We start from the raw sequence: 25,813 nt of genomic DNA, 5'->3' as shown, positions 1-25,813 counted from the left end.
AAATAAATAAAAAATAAATATTTTAGTGTGCATGGGATGACAGTACTTGATGTAAATGATGCAGCCCATCTCTTTATCTTCATATGTGGAATTAATGATAGTTTTGTACCAGTTGAAGATTTAGCTGATTTACTTGAGTATGCATGGAACAACTACAGGTGAAAATCTTTTTAAAAATTTTTGCCAGTCTATTGAAAAGTTTGGATTAAATATTAAAAACCTGGTGTGAGTCGCTGGCAGTGCAAAAAATATCATTGGTAAAAACATTGGGCTTATGGGTGGAATAATCAAGAAAGTGCCTTTAGCCAGCGGGTGGTTGGTTGGTGGAACAGACTGCCATCCCTTGTGGTGGAGGTTGATAGCCTAAATAAGTTTAAGGCTCAGCTGGACAGGTATTTTGAACGAACAGAGGGGTGAAGTGGAAGTGGGTTTTTTTTTTTTTTTTGGCTGATGCTGCATAAGCTTGCTTTCTTGCATCAAATGCCTCTACTAATGCTAATGCTAATGCTAAAGTGATAGATATCAGAGCTGAACCTCCAATTGTAATTCACTGCATTGTGTATCAAGAAGCTGTCTGTGGGAAAGTATTGCATCTCCAACACGTTATGAATCTAATTATTTCAACTGTAAATTTTATAAGATCACATGACCTTAATCACTGCACGTTTCAACAGTTTCAAAAATTGAAGTTGAATATGAAGATGTAATTTTACATAGTGCAGGCTTAGTCGTGGCAAAGTGTTATATCCTTTCTTTCTGGAAACCAATAAAACAACTCTCAAACATCGAGTGGCTGTTTGATCTTGCAATCCTTATAGATATTTCTAGTAATTTAAATGCTCTTAATTTAAAACTACAAGGGTAAGGAAAATTGGTCTCTGATTTGTATGATGACATCAAATTGTTTCAGAATAAGCTGTTATTATTTAAATCCAAATCGAGCAAGACAATTTAGTTCACTTTGAGTGTTGTATTGAGCTAAAAGAGAAACATACGTTTTCAAAGGATCATTGCCTCTTATAATTGCAATTACTTTTAGAAAAGTTTTAAAGTTGATTTGCTGACATAAGATCCCATGAAAAAGACAAGCTTGTTTGAGAATCCATTTATTTCTATTGCTGAAAATTAGCTTGCTGAAAAATCCTAGCTTGCAACTTGAAATTATTGATCGTCAAGCCAAAACATGGTTCAAAAATAAGTATATGAACTACGAAAATAAGCTACTTGAATTCTACAAGGCTCTTCCATCTGAAGATTTTCTGCTAATAAAAGAAAATGCCATGAAAATGGCTACTTTGTTCGGATCAGTGTATGTTTGCAAGCAAATTTTTTCACACATGAAATCAAATAAATATTTAAAAAGAAACAGAATAACAGATGAGCATCTTCATTCCATATTGAGAATTGGCATCACAAATTTTCAATAAGTTTGAACAATTATCTAAAAATATCCAGCCTCAATCATCTCATTAAATGTTAAGTTTTGTTCAGTAAATGTTATTTATTATTGTACTTAATAAAATTTTTAAATATTTTCAATTTTAGGTGTATCATTTATTTATTTATTTATTTACTTTAATGTTGAAAAGCAGTGATCCTTTTCAGCTTGTAAATTTTGTAAAGTAAGCATTTAAAAGCAAAAGTAAAGTATTATTTGAAGAAACAAGTCATATTTTTATAATTTTAATAAAATCTAAAAAATAAATCACTGACATAGATTTATTACACATAAATGTTGGGAATTTGCAATTTCTTATATACAGTCTGAAAATAAAACAAATAGTAACATGAAAATAGAAACTTCCTTTTATATGTAACACTAATTTTTGTTGAATCACTCAGTGCAGCCTGTGAAACAAATCTATCTTTGAATATGGCCCCTGTATGGGAAAAGGTTGGACATCACTGCCATACAGGTATGAACATCAGGCCATACTAGAGGTCCTACCCACAAGTTGCTGGGATTGCACCACAAAAAAGGACAAGATGATCCAGCACAATAGCCTGAATGTAACCCTCACTGGCAAGAAGGAAAAGACTACCTACATGATGGACATAGGAGGTTGCTGGTTCCCAACACCAGCAACCTCCAGAAAACCTACGAGGAAAATATTAAGCAGTACATAGAGACCTTAGACAGGAAGTGAGAGTGATGTGGCATATGGAACAAATAAAGACCATCCTGATCATCATACAAACCAACAGCTGGTGCCTAGGAGCCTACATAAAAACCTGGCAGCAATAGGCCTCCTAGAGAACACCTACAAGGAACTCCAGGGTTCCTTAACCAATAATAGTAATCGAACATAACTACCACCTTACCTGCCTTATGCCAGTACTTGTCGCAGGATGAAAAAACCCATAAGGAAAAGAAAGAGATAATAATAAATAAATCAAAAATCACAATGAAAAATATAAGAAATAAAGATATAAAGAAAAGAAAATATAAAATATAAAAAGGGGAGATAAAAAAATGGACTAATTATGTCCTTCCCTCCTTACATAGATAGCTACTGACCTTTGAATTTCTCTAAGCTGTCATATTCCAGTGATTTATAACTCACTGGTTAAAAGAATACTTTCTACAATCCAGTCTAAAGCTCCTTTTCCTTCATAATTTGAATTTATTGCTCTTAGTTCTAGAATCCATTGTAAATTTCACCACCATTTATTTTACTACCTCCTCTTAGAGCCTTATAGACCTCGATTAGGGTCCCCCCCTAAGTTGCCTTGTTTTACTAAGCCCCGTAGTTCACATGGTCAGTCTTTCCTCATACAGTTGCCCTTTGGCAGTGCCCACTGCGTGTGTGCCTGTCCAGTTTGGACCCTTTCAAGCTAAATGATTTTTTTAGGTGAGGTCTCCTACTTGAATACAGTATTCCAAGTGTGATCTTACAATTGCCTTATACAGTAGGATTATGACCATCCTTTTTCTATAGGCTTTCCTGATCACCTGTCTACGCCACTTAGAAAACTTCATATCCACCCCTATTATAATTTGCAGATCATTTCTTCCCCTACTGTGTTTAATTCAACTAAACCAAAATGTGTAACCAAATGTATAAGTTATTTTGGGGTTGTTATTTCATAAGTGTAAGATCTTGCATTAAAGCATAGCTGCCACTTTTCTGTTCATGTCATTTTGAAATAATGCTATTGGCACTGATCATTATCCACCCTTCCAGTCTTTTCATCATCTGCATAATTTTTCATTGAGCCTGCTATCCCCTTGTTGATATTGTTTATGAAAATTAGAAACACTAATGGTTCTAAAACTATTGTTACACCAATCTGAAGGAACTCCATTAATCACAGCCCTCTGCCTCCTGTTCTGCAGCCACCTTGCAGTCCATCTTAGAATCTTGCCAGTGGTCCCAACCTGTTCCAATTTATACAGTAAACTCTTGTGAGGAACTGAGTCAGATTCCTTGCTAAAATTCAAATAAAACTATGTTGAAATTACTTCTTGCATTCAGCTTATAAGTAACCATCAAACTACCTTACCAGGTAAGTTAAATGTTATTTTCCTTAAAAAAAACCATGCTATGCATCCTTCAGAATACCTTTTCTGTCTAAATGTCCCTGGATTGCACTCATAATTGCCTCTTAGATTTTCCTAACCACTGAAGATACTGACTGCTCTGTAATACCCATTTTCCCTTAGAACTACCTTTATATATTGGCAATACACTTCTCCAGTCCATGTGAGTCCATGTGTTACAAAGAAAAGAAAAGAGAGGGAAGAAAAAATGTCATAACTGGGCCACCTAAGAATTACTTCATCTACCCATGTCTATTGCATCTGTGAATTGCATGTAGACATGTTTTTCTGGCGAAAAACCTGTTTTTTGGGGAAGAAACCTTGCTCTCCTCACTTGAGACCAAATAGCTTAGCCATGGACTGAATAAAAGCACATAAAAGTTCCATGCATCTTTTGCAGAATTCGAACCCAAGGCTTTTGCACCTGCTGTTGGTAGGACGGTGATTATAACCACTGTACTACTGACAAAGACTGTGATACTGTTACAGATCAACTTTTTTTTTTTTTTTATGAGAACCCCAAACACGAGAGGTATTAGAACCTATAGTACTTAGTACCGTGCTTGGGTTCGAGGTTGAGAAGACGAAAGAAGATATTTGTTGATATTGGACTTGAACTTCTGTAGATTGTAGTTTTCAGGAAATACGTATGAAGGAAGGTTGTTCCAGAAAACGGCAGTTGAATGAATAAATGAGGAAGATGAAAAGTTGGTTCTGTGGGTTTGAAGTTGGACAGTAAATGGATGTTGGCTGGTTGCAGCACGTGTTCGGACTGTTTTGAAAGAGAGAGCGGGAATTATAGAAGCCAATTCAGAAGAACAGTGCCCATGGAAGTATCTGTAGAAGAAGCATGCAGCAGAAACAGTGCGTCTATGAGAAAGCGAGTGGAGGGACTCTGTTAGAGATGAATCATTAATTAACCTAACTGCCCTCTTCTGAATGGAATCAAGAAGCCTGAGAGAGGTTTTGGGGGCACCACCCCAGATGTGGGAACAATATTCCATGGCAGGGCGGATTTGCGATTTATACAGAGTGAGCAGCTGTTTGGAAGAAAAGTAATGGCGAGAGCGAAAGAGAAAACCAAGTTTTTTAGATGCAGAGGAAGCAATATTTGTAATGTGCTTGTGCCAAGAGAGATTAGAAGTTAGGGTAATCCCCAAAAGAGATATATCATTTTGCCTAGAAATCGGAGTGTCACTAAAGATAAGCATAGGAGCAGAAGAATCCTTTTTGCGAGATATAAGACAAGATTTGAGTTTTAGAAGGGTTGAAATCAACTAAGTTGTCTTTGCCCCACTGGAGAATTACCTGAAGATCGGCATTTAAGGAATTGGCAGCAGATTTTCGAGAACTTGAAGCTGATTGAGCTGGACAAGGTTTCTCAAAATGGAAAGTTGAATGCAATGTGCTATCATCGGCAAAACTATGGATAGGATTTCCAGTCAATGGAAGGTCATTGATATACAAGAGGAAAAGAGTGGGGGAAAGAACTGAACCTTGGGGGACACCGGCATTAGTGGAGAAGTTAGAAGACAGAGAGCCATCTACCATCACCCTCAGTGAGCGATCAGAGAGAAAACTGGATAACCAATTACTAAAAACAGTTGGCAAACCATAAGATGGAAGTTTGTTTAGAAGACCTTTATGCCAAACACGATCAAAAGCCTTTGAGATGTCAAGAGCAACTACTTGTGTTTCACCGAACCTTTCCATTGAATTAGTCCATAAATGGGTAACATAAGCCAGAATATCACCAGTGGATCGACACTGACGGAATCCATACTGGCGATCGTTGATCAGATGGAAGGTTTCTAGGCAGTTTAAAAGTTGGCGGTTAATTGATTTCTCCATTACTTTAGAAAGAGTAGAAGTAATTGCAATGGGACGGTAATTGGATGGGAGGGATTTGTCACCCTTTTTAGGAACTGGCTGGATATGAGAAAATTTCCAAGCAGAAGGAAAAACACCTTTGGAATAAGAAAGTGAAAAAAGGCGGCAAAGAATAGGAGTAAGTTCAGAAGCACAGGTTTTGAGAACTAGTGGAGAAATACCATCAGGACCTGGAGCTTTCTTAGTATCAAGATTCATCAAAATCCTTCTGATATCCTTTTGACGGAAGACCACAGGAGGCATTGAATGGAGTGTGTTAGGAATTGTGGGAGGTGTTTTACCAAGATCATTAATACATGAGCTGGAAGAAAAATGGGATGCTAGCAGGTCAGCTTTATCCTTGGCTGAAGTGACAACAGAACCATCTGGTTTGGACAGAGGTGGGAGCAGAGATGGGCAAAAGTTGCGGCCAATAGCTTTGGCAAGAGACCAGAATGCTCGGCTACCATTAGGGCAAGAAGCAAGTTTTCTACTGTTAGCCTGTTCAAACTCTAGTTTGGACTGATTAATAACTGCTTTACAATTGTTGCAAGCTTTGGTGTAGGCAGAAAATGAAACTGAAGAATTAGAAACAAGCCAATTACGATATGCAACATTCTTCTCTTGAACAGCCTTAGCACATTTATTGGAAAACCAAGGTTTAGATAAAGGACGAGATTTTAAAGTAGAGTGTGGGATAAGGGATTCCATTCCTGCAAGAATAATTTCACTGACACGATCTGAGCAAAGATTGACATCAGAAGTTTTGAAACAGTAATCCGACCAAGGAAAAGAAGTCTCGCAGGTCATCCCATTTTGCATTCTTGTAATGCCAAACAATACGAGGTTGGGAATAGCCATGAGATAAAGGTTCCATTGGAGAAGAGACAATCACCAAGTTGTGATCTGAAGTGCCTAAAGGACCTCTCACTTCAACCTTGTACTTAGAAGGGTTGTTTGTGAGAAAAAGATCAAGCGTATTGGCTGTATGATTAGGATTGTCTGGTATTCTTGTAGGTAAATGAACAATCTGTGCTAGGTCGTTAGTAATTGCAAAAGCCTCAGCATCTCGACCTGCTGGGTCGGTGTGACTAGAAAACGGAAGCCAGCTGGAGTTGTGAACGTTAAAATCACCAAGGAAAATTACCTCACTGTTAGGAAAGTTGGACTGGAGAAAGTCAAGTTGCAAAGAGAGGAGGTCAAAGAGCTCCAAGTGATTAGTGGAGTTGGGAGAACGGTAGAGACAACAGATGAATTTTACACAATGAGGTAGAGAGATTTTAAGCCAAAGAAGATCAAAGAGAGGAGATTCCAAATTGCCAAGTCTCTGACATGGAATATCAGAACGGACATATGCACAAGTGTACCACCTTTGAGGCGAAAGGAATCATACAGTAAATAATTTGGACATCTGAGATGAGCAGTAGTTGAATCAGCTGATAACTGTGATTCAGTCAGAAAAAGTACATGGGGTTTGGAAGACTGCAAGTGGAAATGGACATCGTTGAGATTGGAATTGAGACCACGTATATTTGTGAAATGAATTAAGAAGTCCTTATAGCTGTCATAGGCTACAGAACTTTTCATTACTCTGTAAATTTCCCTTTCTATCTTTTTCTGCTCTATTAGATTAAATAGTATATAAGCTTTCATGGCTTCTGTGGTGATTGCTTTAAAGGTAGGCGCCTCCGTAGCCAGGTGGGAAGGAGCAGCAGTGCGTAGCACACGCTTCTTGATTAGACCGGGGTTCGAGCCCGTCACCACCAAATACGGAGAATGCGGAAAGGTCAGGGAATGACCACCGCATATCCCGGAGCAATATGGCCTTAGTTGCTAATGCTCCTAAAAACCAAAAATAACAAAATAGCTTTAAAGGTATTCCGTAATTCTAACATTTCGCGCTTCCTCTATAATCTGCTCCGTTGATAAATGCTATGTAGCATCTTATCTGGCCTAGTTTGTATTCTTGAAGTTAAAATTGTATTTTACCTTTAACAATTGCAATGTTCATCTTTCACCTAACAACTATGTGATCACTTCCTACCAATTTCTGTATTGTGAGCCCCTCGACGTGGGCACCTGTACGTGGTGAGGGGACCTCCCAGTGATGCTGCTGGACTTCCAGACTAGCATCACTGGGATCCAATGCCCACAACCCAGGTTCCAGGCTTACATCAATGGAATCCGGCGTGTTTGCCGTGCGCTGCGACCCGTGGAAATTCGGAAAGGGGGATCCTGGTGGTTGAGGGGCCCAGCTTCAATACACCACTTTGGCCCCTGCTTCGACAAGACGGGTGGTCCTGGAAGGCCCGGCTAGGATCAATCGGCTAGTAGGCTTGCCTGCGAGGGTCAACCGTGTCAATGCCACGCCCCTACCCTCATGGTCCGAGGGACAGGATTCAGGCTGGCGGCGGTGCGGGTATAGTGTCTGGGTAGCCCTGGCGTCCCACTCCCGAGCGCATTTATTGCATGCCGGGTAGTGGGCATCCCTTTGGGCTCCGTGGTGGGTGGGGAGCCCGGGCACTGAACAATTTAAAAAAACTCCATGAATCCTGATAAACTTATTTCTTCAGGGGCCCCAACCCGGTCCCTATCTGAAAACATAGACGGAGAGGCAGAGAATATTATTGCGACAAAGAGGCAGCGAACTGAAACATCATCATCAGGGCCTGCCCCAAGATTTCTAATCATGCATTCCACCACTGAAAAACCGATTGGCAAAATGTCGCCCTTCTTCATACAGAAAGGGTTAGATGGGTTAGCAGGGTCACCCAAATCAGTTAAGAGGCTTCGTTCTGGAGACCTTTTAATTGAAACTAAAAATGACAGGCAATCAGAACATCTACTCCGAACAACATCAATCGGAGGAATCCCTATAACAGTGACACCACACAGAACACTCAATTCATCGAGAGGTGTGATTTCGGAGTGGGACCTTCTCGACGTAACCGAGGAGGAAATCTGCTCCGAATTAAAACCACAGGGAGTCATTGCCGTCAAGAGAATCACTGCGCGAAGGGATGGAAAAATAGTTAAAACCAGGAGCGTTATCCTGACTTTTAACTCTCCTAAACCTCCTGACGAGATTAAAGCTGGATACATCAACTGTTCAGTGCGTCCATACGTTCCGAACCCTTTACGGTGTTTTAAATGCCAGAAGTATGGACATTCTCATATGGCCTGCCATGGAGTCCTTGCATGCGCTCGATGCGGTGCAAAGGACCACGAAACAACAGCATGTTCAGCCACAAAACCCACCTGTATTAATTGTGAAGGCGAACACCCGGCCTACTCACGAGCATGGCAGAGGTGGAAAGAAGAAAAAGAAATTCAATGGCTGAAGGCAGAGCTAAATATATCATACCAGGAGGCAAGGAAATCGGTCAAACCCCTGAATATCAACAGACCTACCTACGCCCAGAAGGTAGCAGGGAGAGGTTCCGTCGGAACTCAGACGGACATGACCATTCCTCCAAAGGAGTCTTTCACTCCCATCGCGCGTTATCTCTTAAGTTCTCAAAAACCTGCACAGAAGGACCAATCAGCTGCCACTCCTATATCGGTACCTCCTAATGCTCCACAAGTAACAAAGGTAATTATGAAAGAAAAGAATAAGAAAGGGGAAGTCCCCCCTAGTACCCAAGAAAAGATGGATGTGGAGCAGAAGGAGGTACCCGAAGATTCAGTCTTGGAACTCTTTGCGGAGGAAGAAATGGACACGGGACAGCGTCCATTCTTCCCCAAAAAAGATAAATCCAAGACTGATAAAATTAAGCCCTCAGCACCTCGGAAGCCACCTGATGGACCCACCAAGCCAAAATAATGGCTAAATTCCTACAATGGAATTGTCGTGGATTCCGGCGAAATATTGATGACATCAAGGCCCTCCTGCAAAAGCACGAGCCAGTCTGCTTTTGCTTGCAGGAGACATATCTGAAGGCAAATGATGATCCCACCATGCACAACATCACATTTTTTCGAAAGGATAGAATTGCGGATGGCTCTGTACATGGGGGAGTGGCTATCCTTGTGGGTAACCAGACCCCAGTGCAGCCCTTGCTAATTACAACCAGCATAGAGGCTGTTGCAATTCGCCTTTCGGTGGGATTTTTATTAACTGTGTGCTCCATTTATTTGCCACCTGGGACTGACATCACCCAGGCACACCTTGATGATCTTCTAACGCAGCTGCCTCCCCCCCCCTCTTACTTCTCGGGGGTTTTAACGGACATAACACCCTGTGGGGTAGTGCTAACATCAACGGAAGGGGACGAGTCATAGAGCGTATGCTCAATGACAGTGACCTTTCCCGTCTAAATGCTGGAACAAACACCTTCTTCCACATGCCTACCCGTACTTTTTCTGCCATTGATCTCTATATCTGCTCCCCTTCTCTACTCCCTTCACTCACTTGGGAAGTGGAGGAGAATCCATATGGAAGCGACCACTTCCCCGTGATAACCTTGTTACACAGTGGGAGACCATGTCTTCCTTTTAGGTTACCACGGTGGAAGATTGATCAGGCTGACTGGACTGCCTTCCAACATCAGGCAAATTTTGATCTTAGCACGGTCAGTCAAGAGCCGATCAATGATGCAGTTAAGTACATCGCAGAAAATATTGTCCAAGCAGCTGTGAATGCTGTTCCAGAAACATCAGCCCGGTTTCCACCATTTCCCAAACCTTGGTGGAATCCACAATGCACAGCAGCAAAAAAAGGCTCAAAACAATGCGTGGGGGATATTTCGCCGATATCCTACCACGAACAGCCTTATAGCCTTCAAATGTGCACGAGCCAAAGCACGCTACATCCGTCGTCAGAGTCAAAAGGAATCGTGGATCCGTTTTACATCATCTATTAACCAGTCTACCAACTCTAAGGTAGTCTGGGATAAAATCCGGAAATTGAAGGGGAAATATACATCCCTCCCTTCTTCAATCCTAGATTATAATGGATGCGCTATTGCAGATCCAACTGCAGTAGCCAACGCTCTTGGGGAAACATTCTCTAACATCTCTGCAACATCTTCGTATTCCCCAGAGTTCCTGGTCCTGAAATATAAAATCGAAAAATGGGCACTTAACTTTAAATCTAATTGCTTTTATCCCTACAATGGGGATTTCACTATTCAGGAACTGAAAAGAGCCCTCGCTCTTTCCAAAGCAAGTGCTGTTGGACCAGATGGCATCCATTATGAAATGATTAAACAACTTCCACCAAAATCTATGGAGTGTCTGCTCCTTCTGTATAACAGAATCTTTATTGAAGGGCAGTTTCCGGACTCCTGGCGAAAGGCAATTGTTTTTGCCTTTCCTAAGCCAGGAAAGGATCCAAAAGTCACCACCAATTATCGTCCTATTGCTCTGACCAGCTGTCTGTGCAAAATCCTGGAGAGAATGGTTAATTCTCGTTTAATATGGTATCTCGAAACAAATGACCTTCTCTCCAACATCCAGTGCGGCTTCCGAAGGAACCGGTCCACTTTGGACCATTTTATTAGATTGGAAGCATCCATCCGGGATGCTTTCCTAAAACGCGAACACTTGTTGTCGGTGTTCTTTGACATGGAGAAAGCGTATGACACAACTTGGAGATTTGGCATCTTAAAAGATCTCCATAGCCTTGGCCTTAGGGGGCAACTCCCCATTTTTATTAAAAACTTTTTAGCCAATCGATCTTTCCAAGTGCATGTGGGATCCTCACTCTCTCGTCCCTTCAGCCAAGAGGAGGGAGTACCACAAGGATCAGTATTAAGTGTCACGCTTTTTGCCATCACAGTCAATTCCATCACAGAACAACTTCCTCCAACTGTAAACTGTGCCCTCTATGTTGATGACTTTAGCATATTTTGTCAGTCATGCAACATGAGGGTTATTGAAAGACAACTGCAGAAAGCCATTGATCGCCTTAATTCCTGGGCACTTGCTAATGGCTTCAGGTTCTCGCCGGAGAAGACTGTTTGCGTACACTTTTGCTGCAAGCGTAATCTTCATCCTGAACCTGAATTAATGCTCGGACAAAATGCTATTCCAGTAGCGTCAAGCACAAAATTCTTGGGATTTGTGTTTGACAAAAAGTTGACATTTCTTGAACATATTCGTCAACTTCGTACAAAGTGCATGAAGGGACTAAATATTCTTCGCTCTCTCTCCTCTACGCGTTGGGGAGCAGATAGGTACACCCTACTACGTATTTATCGTGCACTTGTGCGATCCAAATTAGACCACGGGGCCCAGGTATACTCCTTAGCTAGAGACAGTGTCCTTCGATGGTTGGATCCCGTCCACCATCAGGCTATCCGTATAGCTACTGGAGCATTTCGAACATCTCCTGTCCAGAGCTTATACGTCGAAGCAAACGAACCACCGTTATCCCTTCGACGTAAGCAGTTGTCTTTAAGCTATGCTTTAAAGTTGAAATCCCTGCCAGACCATCCTACGTGGACATCTGTCTTTGAGCCACGTTGGGAAAACTTGTACAATACCCGTCAGACTGCCAACCGACCTTTTGGTATTCGTGTCCAAGGGCTACTAAGAGCGTTTAACATCATGGTAGACAAGGTTGCACAAACACCAAAAGAGACTCTTCCACCCTGGCATGCTCATACTCCATCGTGCGACTTCTCCCTTAAGAAATGGGTAAAATCTGAGACCTCGTCATCTATCTACCATCAGCTCTTTTCCACACACCGAGCTGAGTATTCCGACTTCCTGCCCGTATTCACAGACGGCTCGAAGTCTGAATCGTGCGTAGGATCTGCTGCTGTCTTTCGTGACACTATAATATCTCAGCAGATTCTTCCTGAATCCAGCATATACACTGCAGAGCTGCATGCTATAGAGTTAGCCTTGGATCACATTCGAACTTCTCAATGCCAAAGGTCAATAATATATTCTGATTCTTTGAGTGTATTACAGGCTTTATTATCTTTGAGACGCAACTGTCATCCAGTTCTCTCTCGGGTTCAGCAGAAGATATATTCTCTTCATAAATATAAATTTGATATCCGCTTCTGCTGGATTCCTAGCCACATTGGGATAAAGGGAAATGATTTGGCTGACACCGCAGCCAAACCAGCAGCTCCCACTAACAATCGTTGCCTGTCAGTCCCCTATACAGACTACAGGCAAATAATACACCAAAAGATATATTCCCAATGGCAAGAACTATGGCATAAAGAGAGAACAAATAAATTATACCAAATAAAGCCTCTAATACAAACATGGCAGTCCAGTCTGCGCAGGAATCGGAGCGAGGAAGTTGTTCTTGCCCGACTCCGCATAGGACACAGTCATCTGACACATTCGTTTCTGCTGAGGGCGGATGATCCTCCTATGTGCGAGCAATGCGACACCATTTTATCCGTTAAACATATTTCATATGACTGTTCCAGTTTTAGTAATGCCCGTTTTATCGCTTTTAACCATCTGACTGAGCCTTGTACACTCAGTCAGATTTTATCCGACAATGACCACGTGTCTGCTATTTTTAGTTTCCTGAAATCAGTAAACCTTTTTAATCATATTTAAAAAATCTTATAATTTTTACCTTGTTTACTGATATTCGTCTTTTACAATTTATACGTGGCTTTTATACCCTGACTTAGTGACCTAATTCATTAGGTCACTGAAAGATTTTTACCATTTTCATGACAAGGTTTTGGCGCATTATAGCCTTAGTTGCTGATGCGCCAATAAAACTAAACCAACAACAACAACAACAACTGTATTGTGAGTTCTGTGATGCCATCTGATTCATGAGTAATGATTAGTTTTAGAATATTCTTACCCTATTATTTTCTCTAACTTGCTGGTAGAATTAATAATCATCTAGTTTATTTAAAAATTGTTCTCCATGGTGAGTTCCCTCCCACTTCATATAATTATTGGCAAATTGAAATTGCCTATAATAAAGGTATCTTATTATTGGTGATTTAATCCACATTTTTAATCCATAAAGCATATTACTCTTCCATCTTGTTTAGGCAGAATTACGGATACAAGCATGTATCTGTAATTCTGACTAAATTCATTGCATTTTTTAAATGTAGTCCTGTATTTATTCAACAGATCATCAACTCATGTTCTTTTAATATCATTAGTTCCCACATTACTAATAATGCTCTTTTTTTTACTCTCCTTATAAAATCTGAAATCTTTTGGTAACATCATCAGTTACTCCTGGCAAATGCACAGTCTTTCTAGTCCACTTATTTTTATTACAAAAATTGTTACTGGTTTCCCTGACAATAGATTTGGCTTTTCTGTTCTGTTCTGTAGCCTGACTTGGCCTGCATCACTTGGTAGTTCACTAGATACTTGTCCCTGGCAAATTATCAGGTTTTTTCCCTCAAGGGCAAGCACTTCTTCAAGAACTGCTTAGTCTTCATGAAACAAATAAATACATGGGCTGTGTTAGGGTAACTAAGAATAAGAACAGGTGCATGTATGCTTGCATGTACACCAATGCTAGGAGTATAGTAAATAAATTTAATGGATTTGAAGTGCTGGTCAAGACATCAAATGCAGACGTTGTTGGGATTTCAAAGACATGGTGTCACTTAGATATAAGGAATACAGAACTTGAATATGGAGAGTAAAATGTATATAGAAAGGACAAACAGGATAAGAGAGGGGGTTATGCTATTAGTTAAGAAGCACATAAAATCTAGGGTAGTGCATCAAGTTCACATGGGTGGCCAGTGCAGTGTTGAGTCAGTTTGGTGTGAGATAAGCACTGGGGAAAACAAAAATGAGAGGAGTGTGTTATAGGCATAATGATGTTGATGGGTACAGTGAAAAGCTGTACAGAGAAATATAGTGGGCCAGTATTTTAACTTTCCTGATATTGACTGAACTTGTGAATTGGTCACTCGCACACTAGCAAGACTTTTGTGGATTTATTGGATGACTGTTTTCTACAGCAGCATGTTAGAGAAGCAACAAGAGGAAGCAATACTCTTGATCTGATTATCAACATTGATTATTTATGAATTAGGAATCTGCAGATAACAGAACTACTAAGTGGGAATGATCACAGTGTATTGATTTTTTTTTTTTTTTTTATGAAACCCCCAAACACGAAAGGTATCAAAACCTATAGTACTTAGTTCCGTGCATGGATTGGAGGAGAAGTATGGGGGGAGGGAGATGCTGGAAACTTTGCTCTAGAGACTAAACATGGGTTTCACCACTTCAAGCCTCCAATAAGCAAAGTGGTGGTATTTCACCGGTTGATGATTTGGGATTTTCTTAAAAATATAACTACCATCAAGAGTAAAGAGAGGGGTTTTTGCTATCATAAAAGTGACTACAGTGGTCTCAGACAGTTTTTAAATTCTATACATTGGGACAGCAGATGATGTTGTCATCAGCAAATTTCTAAATGGAAAGCATTCAAGGAATTAATCAAAGAAGCTACTTGGCTTTTCATACCAACTAAGAAATAATCTTCGAAGTATAGGCCTAAATGGACGTCAGATGAACTAATGAAACTCGTGGCAGAGAAGAAAAGTGCATGGGATGCATATAAATTATCAGGTGACACAGGAGACTATGGTAGATATAAACTAGTCTGTAATTAAACAAAGGATGTCAGTAAAACAAAGGCACATTACAAGAAATCTTTGGTAAAGGATGCAAATAAAAACAGCAAACACTTCTTTACTTATATAAACTCTAGTGCAATGTTGATGGTTTGACTGTTGATGATCCTGCTTCGGTTAGGTCAAACTGAATGAGTATTTTGCATCAACATTCAAACATGAGGTATTCTTTAGAGAAGGGAATGCTAGAAGTTTATCAAGCTCTAACAGCAAGCTAAATAATTTTGTAATAACCGAGAGGAAAGTGGAAGAACAATTGTTAAAATTAAACATAAGAAAAGCACCTGGAGTCAAAGTGATCTGTCCAGTTATATCAAGATCCAGCAAAGGAAGTAAGCGCACCCTGAGCCATGATGGTGAAAGCATCCTTGGATTCAGAGGAGATCTGTGGACAGGAGATGTGCGAATGTATCCCCAATTCACGAAGGGAGATGAAAGGGTGGCATGAGTGATTACAGACCTTTTAGTTTAACTTCTGTTCCAGGGAAAATAATGGTATTACTGCTGAAAGAAGTAATTCAAGATCATCTAGATCAGCGGTTCCCAATCAGCGATTTGCAAACCTTTGGGGGTTCCCAAAAGTGTTCCAGGGGGTTTGCACTAAAAATTCTGTAATGGCATGGAATGGGAACAATATTCCATGGTAGGCTGGATTTGCAATTTCTACAGAGTCAACAACTGTTTGAGAGAAAAGTAATGGCAAAGCAAAAGAGAAAACCCAGTTTTTTAGATGCAGAGGAAGCAATATTTGTAATATGCTTTATGCCAAGAGAGATTAGAAGTCAGGGTAATCCCAAAGATCTTGCCTAGAAATCAGAGCATCATTGAAGATAAGCATAGAATCAGAAGGATCCTTTTTTTTGCGGGATATAAGACAGGACTGAAATTAAGTTATCTTTGCCCCACTGGAGAATTACCTGGAAATCAACATTTAAGGATTTGGCAGTGGATACACGAAGTTGAAGCTGTTTGAGCAGGGCAAGGTTTCTCAAACTAGAAGGTGAAATGCAATGTGCTATCGTCAGCAAAACTATGGATAAGATTTCCGATCAGTAAAGACTGAGAGAAAGAACTGAATGTTGGGGAACACCAGCATTAGTGGAGAAGTTAGAAGACAGAGAGCCTTCTACAATCGCCTGCAGTTACCAGTCAGAGAGAAAACTGGATATCCAGTTACAAAGAACAGCTGGCAAACCATAGGATGGAAGCTTATTTAGAAGACATTTATGCCAAACAAGATCAAAAGCCTTTGAAATGTCAAGAGCAATGGCTTCATTTTCACCAACCTTTTCCATTGAATTTGTCCATAGATGGGTAACATAATCAAGAATATCACCAGTGGAATGACACAGACGAAATCCATACTGGCGATCGTTGATCAGATGAAAGATTTCCAGATAGTTTAAGAGTTGGCCATTAATTGATTTCACCATTACTTTGGAAAGAGTAGACGTAATCGTAATGGGGTGATAATTGGATTAAAGGGATTTGTCACCCTTTTTTTAGGAACTAGCTGGATATGAGCAAATTTCCAAGCAGAAGGAAAAACACCTTTGGAATAAGAAAGTAAAAAAAAAAAAAAAATGACACAAAACAGGAATAAATTCAGCGGCACAGGTTTTGAAAAAAAGTGGAGAAATACCATCAGGACCTGGAGCTTTCTTAGCATCAGATTCATGAAAATCTTTGACATCCTTTTGACTGAAGACCACAGGAGGCATTGAATGGAGTTTACTGGGAATGATTGGAGGTGATTTACCAAGATCATCACTACATGAGTTGGAAATAAAACAGGATGCTTAGCAGGTCAGCTTTATCTTTGGCTGATGTTGCAACAGAACCATCACTGTATACAGTTCGCTGTATCTTTAACTTCTGTCTTGCATAAACATTTTTAAACAAGGTTTAGCTAAATATATGGATTCTAGCCATCTTGAATTATTCTGCTGCACTTATACTAATAGATAAGTGAAGGCAATAACCCTGACTACTTTGAAGTCTCAATTCACATGAAAAGAGAACCCATTTCATATTTGCATAATTTCCTCCAGTTGATTTTGTTTGGTTATTTTCTTGTATTTGTACACATGCATGTTGGTCAATAAATTATTGGTGGATTTTGAATTAATTTTCGTGCCTTGCTTCATACATCACTTCATTATTTTCTAAATATGTTAAAATATATTGATTGTATTTTGAGATATACGTGTGTTTTTTTTTTTTTTTTTTATTTGTAATTGCCACTCAACTTTTAAATGCCAGTATTTTTGAAATTCACTCTTTATCTTACAGAATTAGGTTTACTTAGCAAAGGAAATTCTTCTGTTTTGGATACAAATACTAGAAAGAGTGCTATAGGTGTTTTGGTGTTTGCTTGTAATCGCATGACAGTCCGAAGAAATTTGGATCAACTTTTAAAGTAAGTAACTTTCAGAATGTTTAGAGAAATTTGTGTACACCTAATTCTGTTTTTACACGATAGATACGTTCCTGAAAAATACGTGTAAAAAAAATTCGTGTAAAAAAATACATTGTATTTATGGAAGAAAAGAAGATTGGTTCCGGATCTAAAAAATCAGTAAAAATAATTTAAAAAAAAACACATAAAAATATTCTTTTTAAGCTTATTATTTTATTTCAACAAAATACACATGTAATAATATGTAATGAAAATGTATTAAAGTAAATTTGTATGCATATGAAATGAATTCTTCATGAACAAAAAAAATCTGTTTTACACATAACAAAATTTTATTCATTTTCACTTTCTGATAATAAACGGCGCATACGTTTGCGTACGACTGGAATATCACTGCTATCACTAGAAATGTTGTGGACATTGTCTTCTTCCTCTATTAATGAAATTCTTTCTGTGATCTCTTGAGCAAAATCAGCACGAGTCTCCTCTGGTGCTGATGTTTCACCTGTTTTACGAACGAATTCAGTTATTAATCGTTGTGTTCGTGTTTTGGTTAGGCCGTTATATAATTCTCTGTAAGAGGCTGTCAACAATTTCAGTTCAAGTTGAAACTTCTCAGCGCGTTCCTCGTTAGGGTCATGTTTGACAAAATGATTACCTAATTTTCTGGCCAGTTCCAGACCTTCTTTTATTAAATCTGCATTTAGAACAGGATCATTTTCTTCATTATCACTACGTTCTGTGGGATAAGGAGTCCCAAGGACAATCTATAATATTTCATCTTCGCTTAGGGCTTTGTCGGTTAACAATTCATCAATATCTTCAAACGATAGATCATCGAATCCTTCTCCACCAATTTTGTGTGTCATTGTAATGATGTTGGGAAATGCGGTCCTATTAAGGATGATGGGATCTTTGATTTTTACACATTGTGGCCAAACCGCTTTCCAACACGCATTTAAAGTTGCTGGTTTTAATTCAGTTAACACTAATCCAACTTGATTGATACAATCCATAATTGAGAATTTCTTCCACACATCAATGACTGTTAGTGTTTCATCATTCAGTTTGTCCAAAACGTGTTGGAATGTTCGTTTTACGTAGTATGTTTTAATTGTCGCAATTATACCTTGGTCTACCGGTTGTATCAAAGATGTAGTATTAGGTGGCAGAAATAAAATTTGTACGTTTGGGTGTTCCAAGACAGGATGGCTGGGTGCATTATCAAGAATCAGAAGAACTTTAAATTCGAGACCTTTCAAATTCATATAACGTCTGACTTCTGGGACGAAACATTTGTTGAACCATTCTATAAAGATAGCAGTAGTCACCCAGGCCTTCTTGTTTGCCATCCAGTGAACAGGTAGTTTATTGATATCTACACCTTTCATTGAACGTGGGTTTAGGGCTCGATTTACCAGCAGTGGTTTCAACATACGATCTCCTGAAGCGTTACAGGAAAATAATAAGGTCACACGATCCTTAGCTACCTTAAAACCACCAGCAGTTTTCTGCGATTTGGCTACATACGTTCTGTTCGACATTCGTTTCCAGAAGAAACCAGTTTCATCTGCATTCCACACTTGATCAGGAGTGTATCCTCCATCTTCAATAATTTTTGCAAGTTCCTGCGGGAATACTTTAGCAGCCGATTCACCTTTAATTTTTATATTATGAAGAGTATTCCTTTTAAGAAACCCTGTCATCCAACCTGTACACGCAGAAAATTCATACTTTCTGTTTAATTGAGATGAAGTGCTTGGCTCCTTTTCTTTAATCTGTCTGTAAATTCTTAGTGCTGTTTGCTTGATGGCATTTCCATCTACTGGTACTTTTTTTTGTGACTGGTCTTCTATCCATATTACCAGAGCCTTTTCCATTTTTTCCTTGACAATATCTCTTGTATATGATGATGAATTAACACTTACTTTTGTTTCAGAACATACCGACTTCCTAATTGCAGCTTCATTTTTCTTAATAGTTCTTACGGTAGCTTCATGTACACCAAAATGCTTTCCTACAGACGTAGCCCCTTGTCCAGTTGCAAGACGATCTAAAACTTGAATTTTAAGTTCCAAAGAAATCGCTTTCCTTTTCATTTTGGTAATAGGCGAATTATTCAACATTAATAAGGGCTACCGAAAAATATCTCAGTTATAATTAATAAAAAAAGGTATGAAAAATTTGTAAACTTACAATTTATTGACTATCGGCAAAATTAATAAATTTTTACGTGCACAAATTTCACTAAAGATTCTTTCACTTTGAAATACTACTAAATGTCTTCCGAAGATACAATGCACAAATACCGTAGATGTGCACCAAATTCAATAAAAACGTTGACGATTCATAGATATCTAGACGTACACATCGGTAAACAAAAGCACGCGTTTCAAAACGCACACACTAGCTGTTATCCAATCTATTGGTGCGTGTAAAATAGAAATGATACTAATATGCCACAAATTAAAAAAAAATTTTCTTAGAATTTAGGCAAAAAAAATTAATTGAAATCGTGTTAAATCAAAATGACTCGCGTAAAAAGAGAATGAAATTTTTATTTTGAATTCGTGTTAAATCAAATTCGTGTAAAAAAAGTTCGTGCAAAAACAGAATTAGGTGTATTTAAATGTAAATGAAAAAAGTGATCACTGAAGCAAATCTCTATAGTGGTGGTTTCCAAACTTTTTCGATTAGAACACCTATAAATCATGATGCTCTTTGTGGAACACCATTAAATGTTGATATATTTATCACATCATATGAAGCAGAAGTTATTTTCTAGTGGAAACTAACTATATATGTATTCAGGTTTCTGCATCTGAAAAAAAAATTAAAAAACTAGTTTTAATAAATTGTTTTAGCACAATAGAATAACATATTTTTAAAAAACACTAATAGTAAAAATAGAATACCTCATTCTTCAGGAGTATTGTTTATTGAAATTGAACTCATAGGAACTTGTGCACAAATAATGTTGTAGCCTCTAATTAAATCAAATTGTAATTAGCAAGGACATGTTCCCCAGTTTTGTATTAGCCATATAGTTCAAGGAAGTCCTCACATTTCTGCTGCCCTAGCAAAATACAGTATAAATAAATAAACTTTCTATTCCTATGGAATAGGAAGTTTATATATTTAAAAGTTTACTTATTTCCTCCTCAGTGATGAAAGTTATGCAGAAATAGCAAACATGCAGTTGACAGTTTTTTTAAAAAAAATAACATTGTATTTGTAGATATAAAATCACAATGATTTAAACTTTGCTAAGATTGGTTTCTCTGAAGTTTCTTTGACTTGTTTAAAGTTTCCTTGAGAGATGACTAGTTTTTCATTACAGAATGCAGGAAACAAGGACATTGTTGACATATGGACATGAGCCACTTTTAGGTGAAATTTGTATGTACATGCAATTTAGCAGCCATATAACAATGCTTACAGCCAATAACTTAAAAGGAAAAATGTGTATCAAAGGGGTAAATGAGTTTCAGCACAGATGAAATGAAAGCATTTGTAGAGCAAAAATAAGCAGAAAATGCTTTTAAGCAGTTGGCTTTCCCTGAGTTATTCCATTATTTATTTGCTATGTGTTGGTTTATTTCATTGTGTGTCGGAAATTGCTAACAGTCAAACTGTAGCACCAAAAGTTTAAAAAAAAATTGTGAGAAAAATTTTAAAAATTCTAACAAATAACTTCATTATTTCTGCAAATTAGCATAAAACCTTATTAGATTTCACTGGCAGAACATTTCTACACAGCTCGTAAAAACATATACAGCATCTCCCAAAAATCAGGAATGGGACATGATATTGCCAAGGGGGATGTATGTGCATGCTCGATGTAAGGAGTGTGAGGATATTCGGTGCCAACTCAGCATTGATATGGGCCTTTATGAGAGCTTGAAGAACAGGGTGGATGGGCAACACAGTGGCAATCCCAAAGGCAGACTGTGCCGGTCCCACAGGAACTAGTTGTTGCCAGTGACTCTATTGTCAGGGAAACGAGAAATATATTGTGCAAAAATGATATGTGGAATAGGATCAGGGTATGTGTTAAGGGCACAAAAGGTGACATTGTTGACACATTTTAAAAATTACAGCTGTGAATTATAGGCTCCGAAAAAGCGATAAGTGTTTGCCTTTTTATTTACCTAATTGTTATTTTATATTGTACTTTAAACGTAGTCTTATAGTTATTGTTACGCTGGTTATTTTTATTTTTAATTTAGATAAAGTTTTTGTAGATTACTACTTAATATACGTAAAACCGTTATTTCATTTGAATCTTGCAGCCATTGTTTTTGTATAGAGTAGTAGGGAATTCAAAATTTTAATTGTGGTAACTAGGCAGCTCTAACGTATAATTATATAGCATAATACACATCACTGCATTAGAATTCTATTAGATGTGTAGTATTGACAATTAATTAATTAAATTTATTGATCTTATTAATTTAAAATATCATGCCTCAGACTAGAGCAGCAAAGCAACGGGCACAAAGTGGCAGGAGTGCTGTGACTCGGGGGAGAACTGAGGGGGGGAAATTCTCCAATGCATCACAGCCTAAAAAAAAGTGCAACTTATGAAATGTTTGCCGAACTCTCTGGAACAGAACATGATCTGGCCAAGTGCAGAGAGTGTCTAGAAATTAGGCATCAACTCGGTGTTCTACTGGGCGTCTATGAGAGCTTGAGGTGTAGGGTAGATGCCCTCGAAGAAATTAATATGAGGAGCCCGTCAAGCTCTCAGCTGCCCAACTCAATGCCAGAGGCCGACCGGGCTAGCCGAGTGGGTAAAGTACCTGCCTGGCAACCCAAAGGTCGCGGGTTCGATTCCCGCCTTGGGCTTGGATCAAAGTAGCTGCAAAAACCTTGGGAGGTGCAATATGGCCACAGAAGCCGATGCGCCAACAACTACCAAATCAAAAAAAAAAAAAAAAAAAAAATCAATGCCAGAGCTCACTCCTGGGCATCAGGCAACACAGCGGAAATCACCAAGGCAGAATGCACTGGTTCCAAAGGAACTAGTTATTGTTGGTGACTCTATTGTCAGGGAGACGGGGAATATATTGTGTAAAAAGGATAGAAGAAACAGGACCATGGTATGTCTGCCAAGGGCAAAAGTTGATGACATTGTAAAGCATATATCATCTTTTAAGGGCACAAAATGTGATATTGTTGTACACGTTGGCACCAATGACATTAAGAGTAGGAGATCTGCAGTTTTACTTAACAAGTAGAGGTCAATATTGCAAAAAAGTCATGAGTCAGGGTTAAATTTGAAAGTGTCTGCAATGCTGCCCAGACACGATAGGAGGGAATACATGATGAGAGTCTTGTCAATCAATTCGGCCCTGGAAAGATTGTGCAAGGCTCAAGGGGTAGATATTTTTCAGCGTGGTCTGTGCTTGTTAACAGGAGAGACTGCTTCTACAAGGATGGGATACACTTAAACAGAAAGGGTGCAAGAATATTTGCTGATGCTATCGAGGCAGTGTTAGGTGGGTCGGAAAACTACTAGCTTGGGGGGATTCACAGACTAAAAGGTTAAAAGTAGCCGCAGGCAGAGGTGAAGGTGATTCTTGCACAGCTTCTATTAGAATAAGTAGCGACCTGGAGTGAGGGGTGCTGGGGGTTTCAGGGACTGATGGCAGTCATTGTGAAACAGGTGGGTATGTGTTAGGGTAACTAAGAATAGGTGCATGTATACTTGCATGTATACCAATGCTTGAAGTATAGTAAATAAATTTGATGAATTTGAAGTGCTGGTCAAGACATCAAAGGCGGATATTGTTGGGATAGCAGAGACGTGGTGTCACACAGATATAAGAAATGCAGAACTGGAATTTGGGGAGTATAATGTGTACAGAAAGGATAGACAGGATAGGAAGGGAGAAGGTTATCTGTTAATTAAGAAAAACATAAAATTAAAAGAAGTGCATCCAGTTGATATAGATGAACAGTGCACTGTTGAGTCAGTTTGGTGTGACATAAGCACTGTGAAAGCAAAAATAAGAGTAGGAGTGTGTTATAGGCCTAATTAAAAATTCTCGACTCGAATGAGTACAATGAACAATTGTACAGAGAAATAGAGTGGGCTAGTAAATCAGAATGTCTTATAATGGGGGATTTTAACTTCCCAGATATTTACTGGAACTTGTGGGTTGGTCACGCTCACACTAGTAAGACTTTTTTTTTGGATTTATTGGATGACTATTTTCTGCAGCAGCATGTTCGAGAGGCAAGCAGAGAGGGTAATATTCTTGATCTGGTTATCAGCAGTGATCATTCGTGTATTAAGAATTTGCAGATAAAGGAACCACTAGGTGGCAGTGATCACAGTGTACTGATGTGGGATTTACTTAAAGATATAATTACCATCAGGTGTAAAGGAAAGGGTTTTTGCTTCCGTAAAGGTGAGTACAGTGGTCTTAGACAGTTTTTAAATTCTGTACAGTGGGATCAACTGACAATGTTACCAACAGTAAATTCTAAGTGGGAAGCATTCAAGGAATTAATCGTGGATGCTACTAAAAGTTTCATACCTATTAAGAAATATTGTTCAAGGTTTAGGCCTAAATGGTTATCAAATGAACTAACTAATGAGACTTGTGACAGAGAAGGAAAATGCATGGGATGCATATAAATTATCAAGCGACTCAGAAGCCAATGGCAGATATAAGCTAGTCTGTAATCAGGTCACAAAGGTGGTTAGGCAGGCGAAGGCAGATTACGAGAAATCTTTGGCAAAAGATGCTAAGAAAAACAGCAAGGATTTCTTTACTTATATAAACTCTAAAAGGAAGGGGATGAATCTGATTGGTCCACTTGATATCGATGGTTCCACTGTTGATGCTCCTGCTCAGATAGCAAACAAACTGAATGAGTATTTTGCATCTACATTCACACATGAGGAGTTATTAAGATTTGAAAATGGCAGAAGGTTATCAAATTGTAGCAGGGTGCTTAATGATTTTGTAATAACTGAGAGTGAAGTGGAGGAGAAATCAGGCTTAGTGTCGAAGTTTGCAGATGATACAAAGGTTGGCAAAGTTGTTAATGACAGTAATGGCAGTGTGCTACTGCAACAGGATCTAGAAAATTTGGGCAGATGGGCTAAGAAGTGGCAACTGAAGTTTAACCTTGACAAATGCAAAGTACTGCATATGGGTAGAAGTAACCCCAGAGAAACATACTAATTGTGTTGTACTACACTTAAGGAGGTAGAAAATGAAAAAGATCTGGGAGTAATTGTGCAGTCAGATATGAAGTTTACTGAGCAATGCAGACAGGCTGCCAGGGCAGGTCCTGGGGTTTTGTCAGTGATATATAGGAATTTTGCTAGCAGGGAAAAAGAGGTGATTGTCTCTCTGTATAAGGCAATGGTCAGGCCACTCCTTGAGTACTGCGTACAGGTCTGGAGGCCTCATTTTAATCATAAGATTGGTGAGGGGGATGAAGGGATCCTCTTACCAAGAGAGGCTTAAGTTCTGCACATTGCAGTGGCTGGAGACTAGGCACCTGTGCTGTGATCTGATTGAGGTGTATAAGGCCTTGAATGGGTTGAGCAGGTTGAATTCTGATGGGATCCTTCCACTTGTTCAGATTACGAACCTAAGGGGGTATAAATTCAAATTAAAAGACACGTGTAGAATAGATGTGCGGAAATTTGCCTTTAGCCAGCAGGTGGTTAATTGCTGGAACAAACTTCCATCTGTCGTTGTGGAAGTTGATAGGTTAAATAAATTTAAGGAGGAACTGGACAGGCATTTGGGGGGGAATGGTGTGATTTTTTTTTTTTTTTTTGGCTGATGCTGCATAAGCTCATACACTTGCTTTCTTGCATCACATGCCATTACTACTACATTGACACTATTGATATTAAGATTAAGAGATCTGCAGACTGACTTAACAAGTACAGCTCAATGTTGAAAAAAAGGTCACAAGTTAGGGTTAAATTTTAAAGTGTCTGCAATTCTGTCCATACATGATAGGAGGGAGTATATGATTGAGAACCTTGTCAATTATTCATCCCTACAGAGATTGCAAGGCTCATGGGGTATAATTTTTCTCAGCGTGGTCTGTGCTTATTATCAGGGGAGACTTTTTTCCTTCATGGATGGGATATCCTTAAATAGAAAGGGTGCTAGAATATTTGCTAATGCTATCAAATCATTGTTAGGTGGGTCGGAAAACTGCTAGCTTGTGGGGGGGATACACAGACTAATAGATTGACATTTGCTGCAAGCAGAGATGAAAGCGATTCTTGTACTGCTTCTATTAGAATATGCAGCAGCCTGGAAAGCAAGGTGCTGGGGTTTTCTAGAACTGCTGAGAGTTGTCATGGAACAGTTGTATACATTGTCTGTGTTCGGGTAA

General features: G+C 39.0%; 1 protein-coding gene across 1 annotated transcript in view; it reads left to right on the top strand.

Moving 5' to 3' along the window:
- The window catches only part of Mgat1 (alpha-1,3-mannosyl-glycoprotein 2-beta-N-acetylglucosaminyltransferase), a 305,503-nt gene that overhangs the window by 91,122 nt on the left and 188,568 nt on the right, over positions 1 to 25,813 (top strand). The window contains exon 4 of the mRNA XM_090370685.1: positions 17,308 to 17,434. Within this exon, the coding sequence (XP_090226811.1) occupies positions 17,308 to 17,434 (127 nt within the window). The remainder of the gene's footprint in view (positions 1 to 17,307; positions 17,435 to 25,813) is intronic.

This window comes from Mastigoproctus giganteus, chromosome 3, assembly GCF_048544385.1.
Source record: "Mastigoproctus giganteus isolate SK-2022 chromosome 3, ASM4854438v1, whole genome shotgun sequence".
NCBI lineage: Eukaryota > Metazoa > Arthropoda > Arachnida > Uropygi > Thelyphonidae > Mastigoproctus > Mastigoproctus giganteus.
Note: the sequence above shows the minus strand (reverse complement) of the source record. Positions and strands in the feature narration are given on the sequence as shown.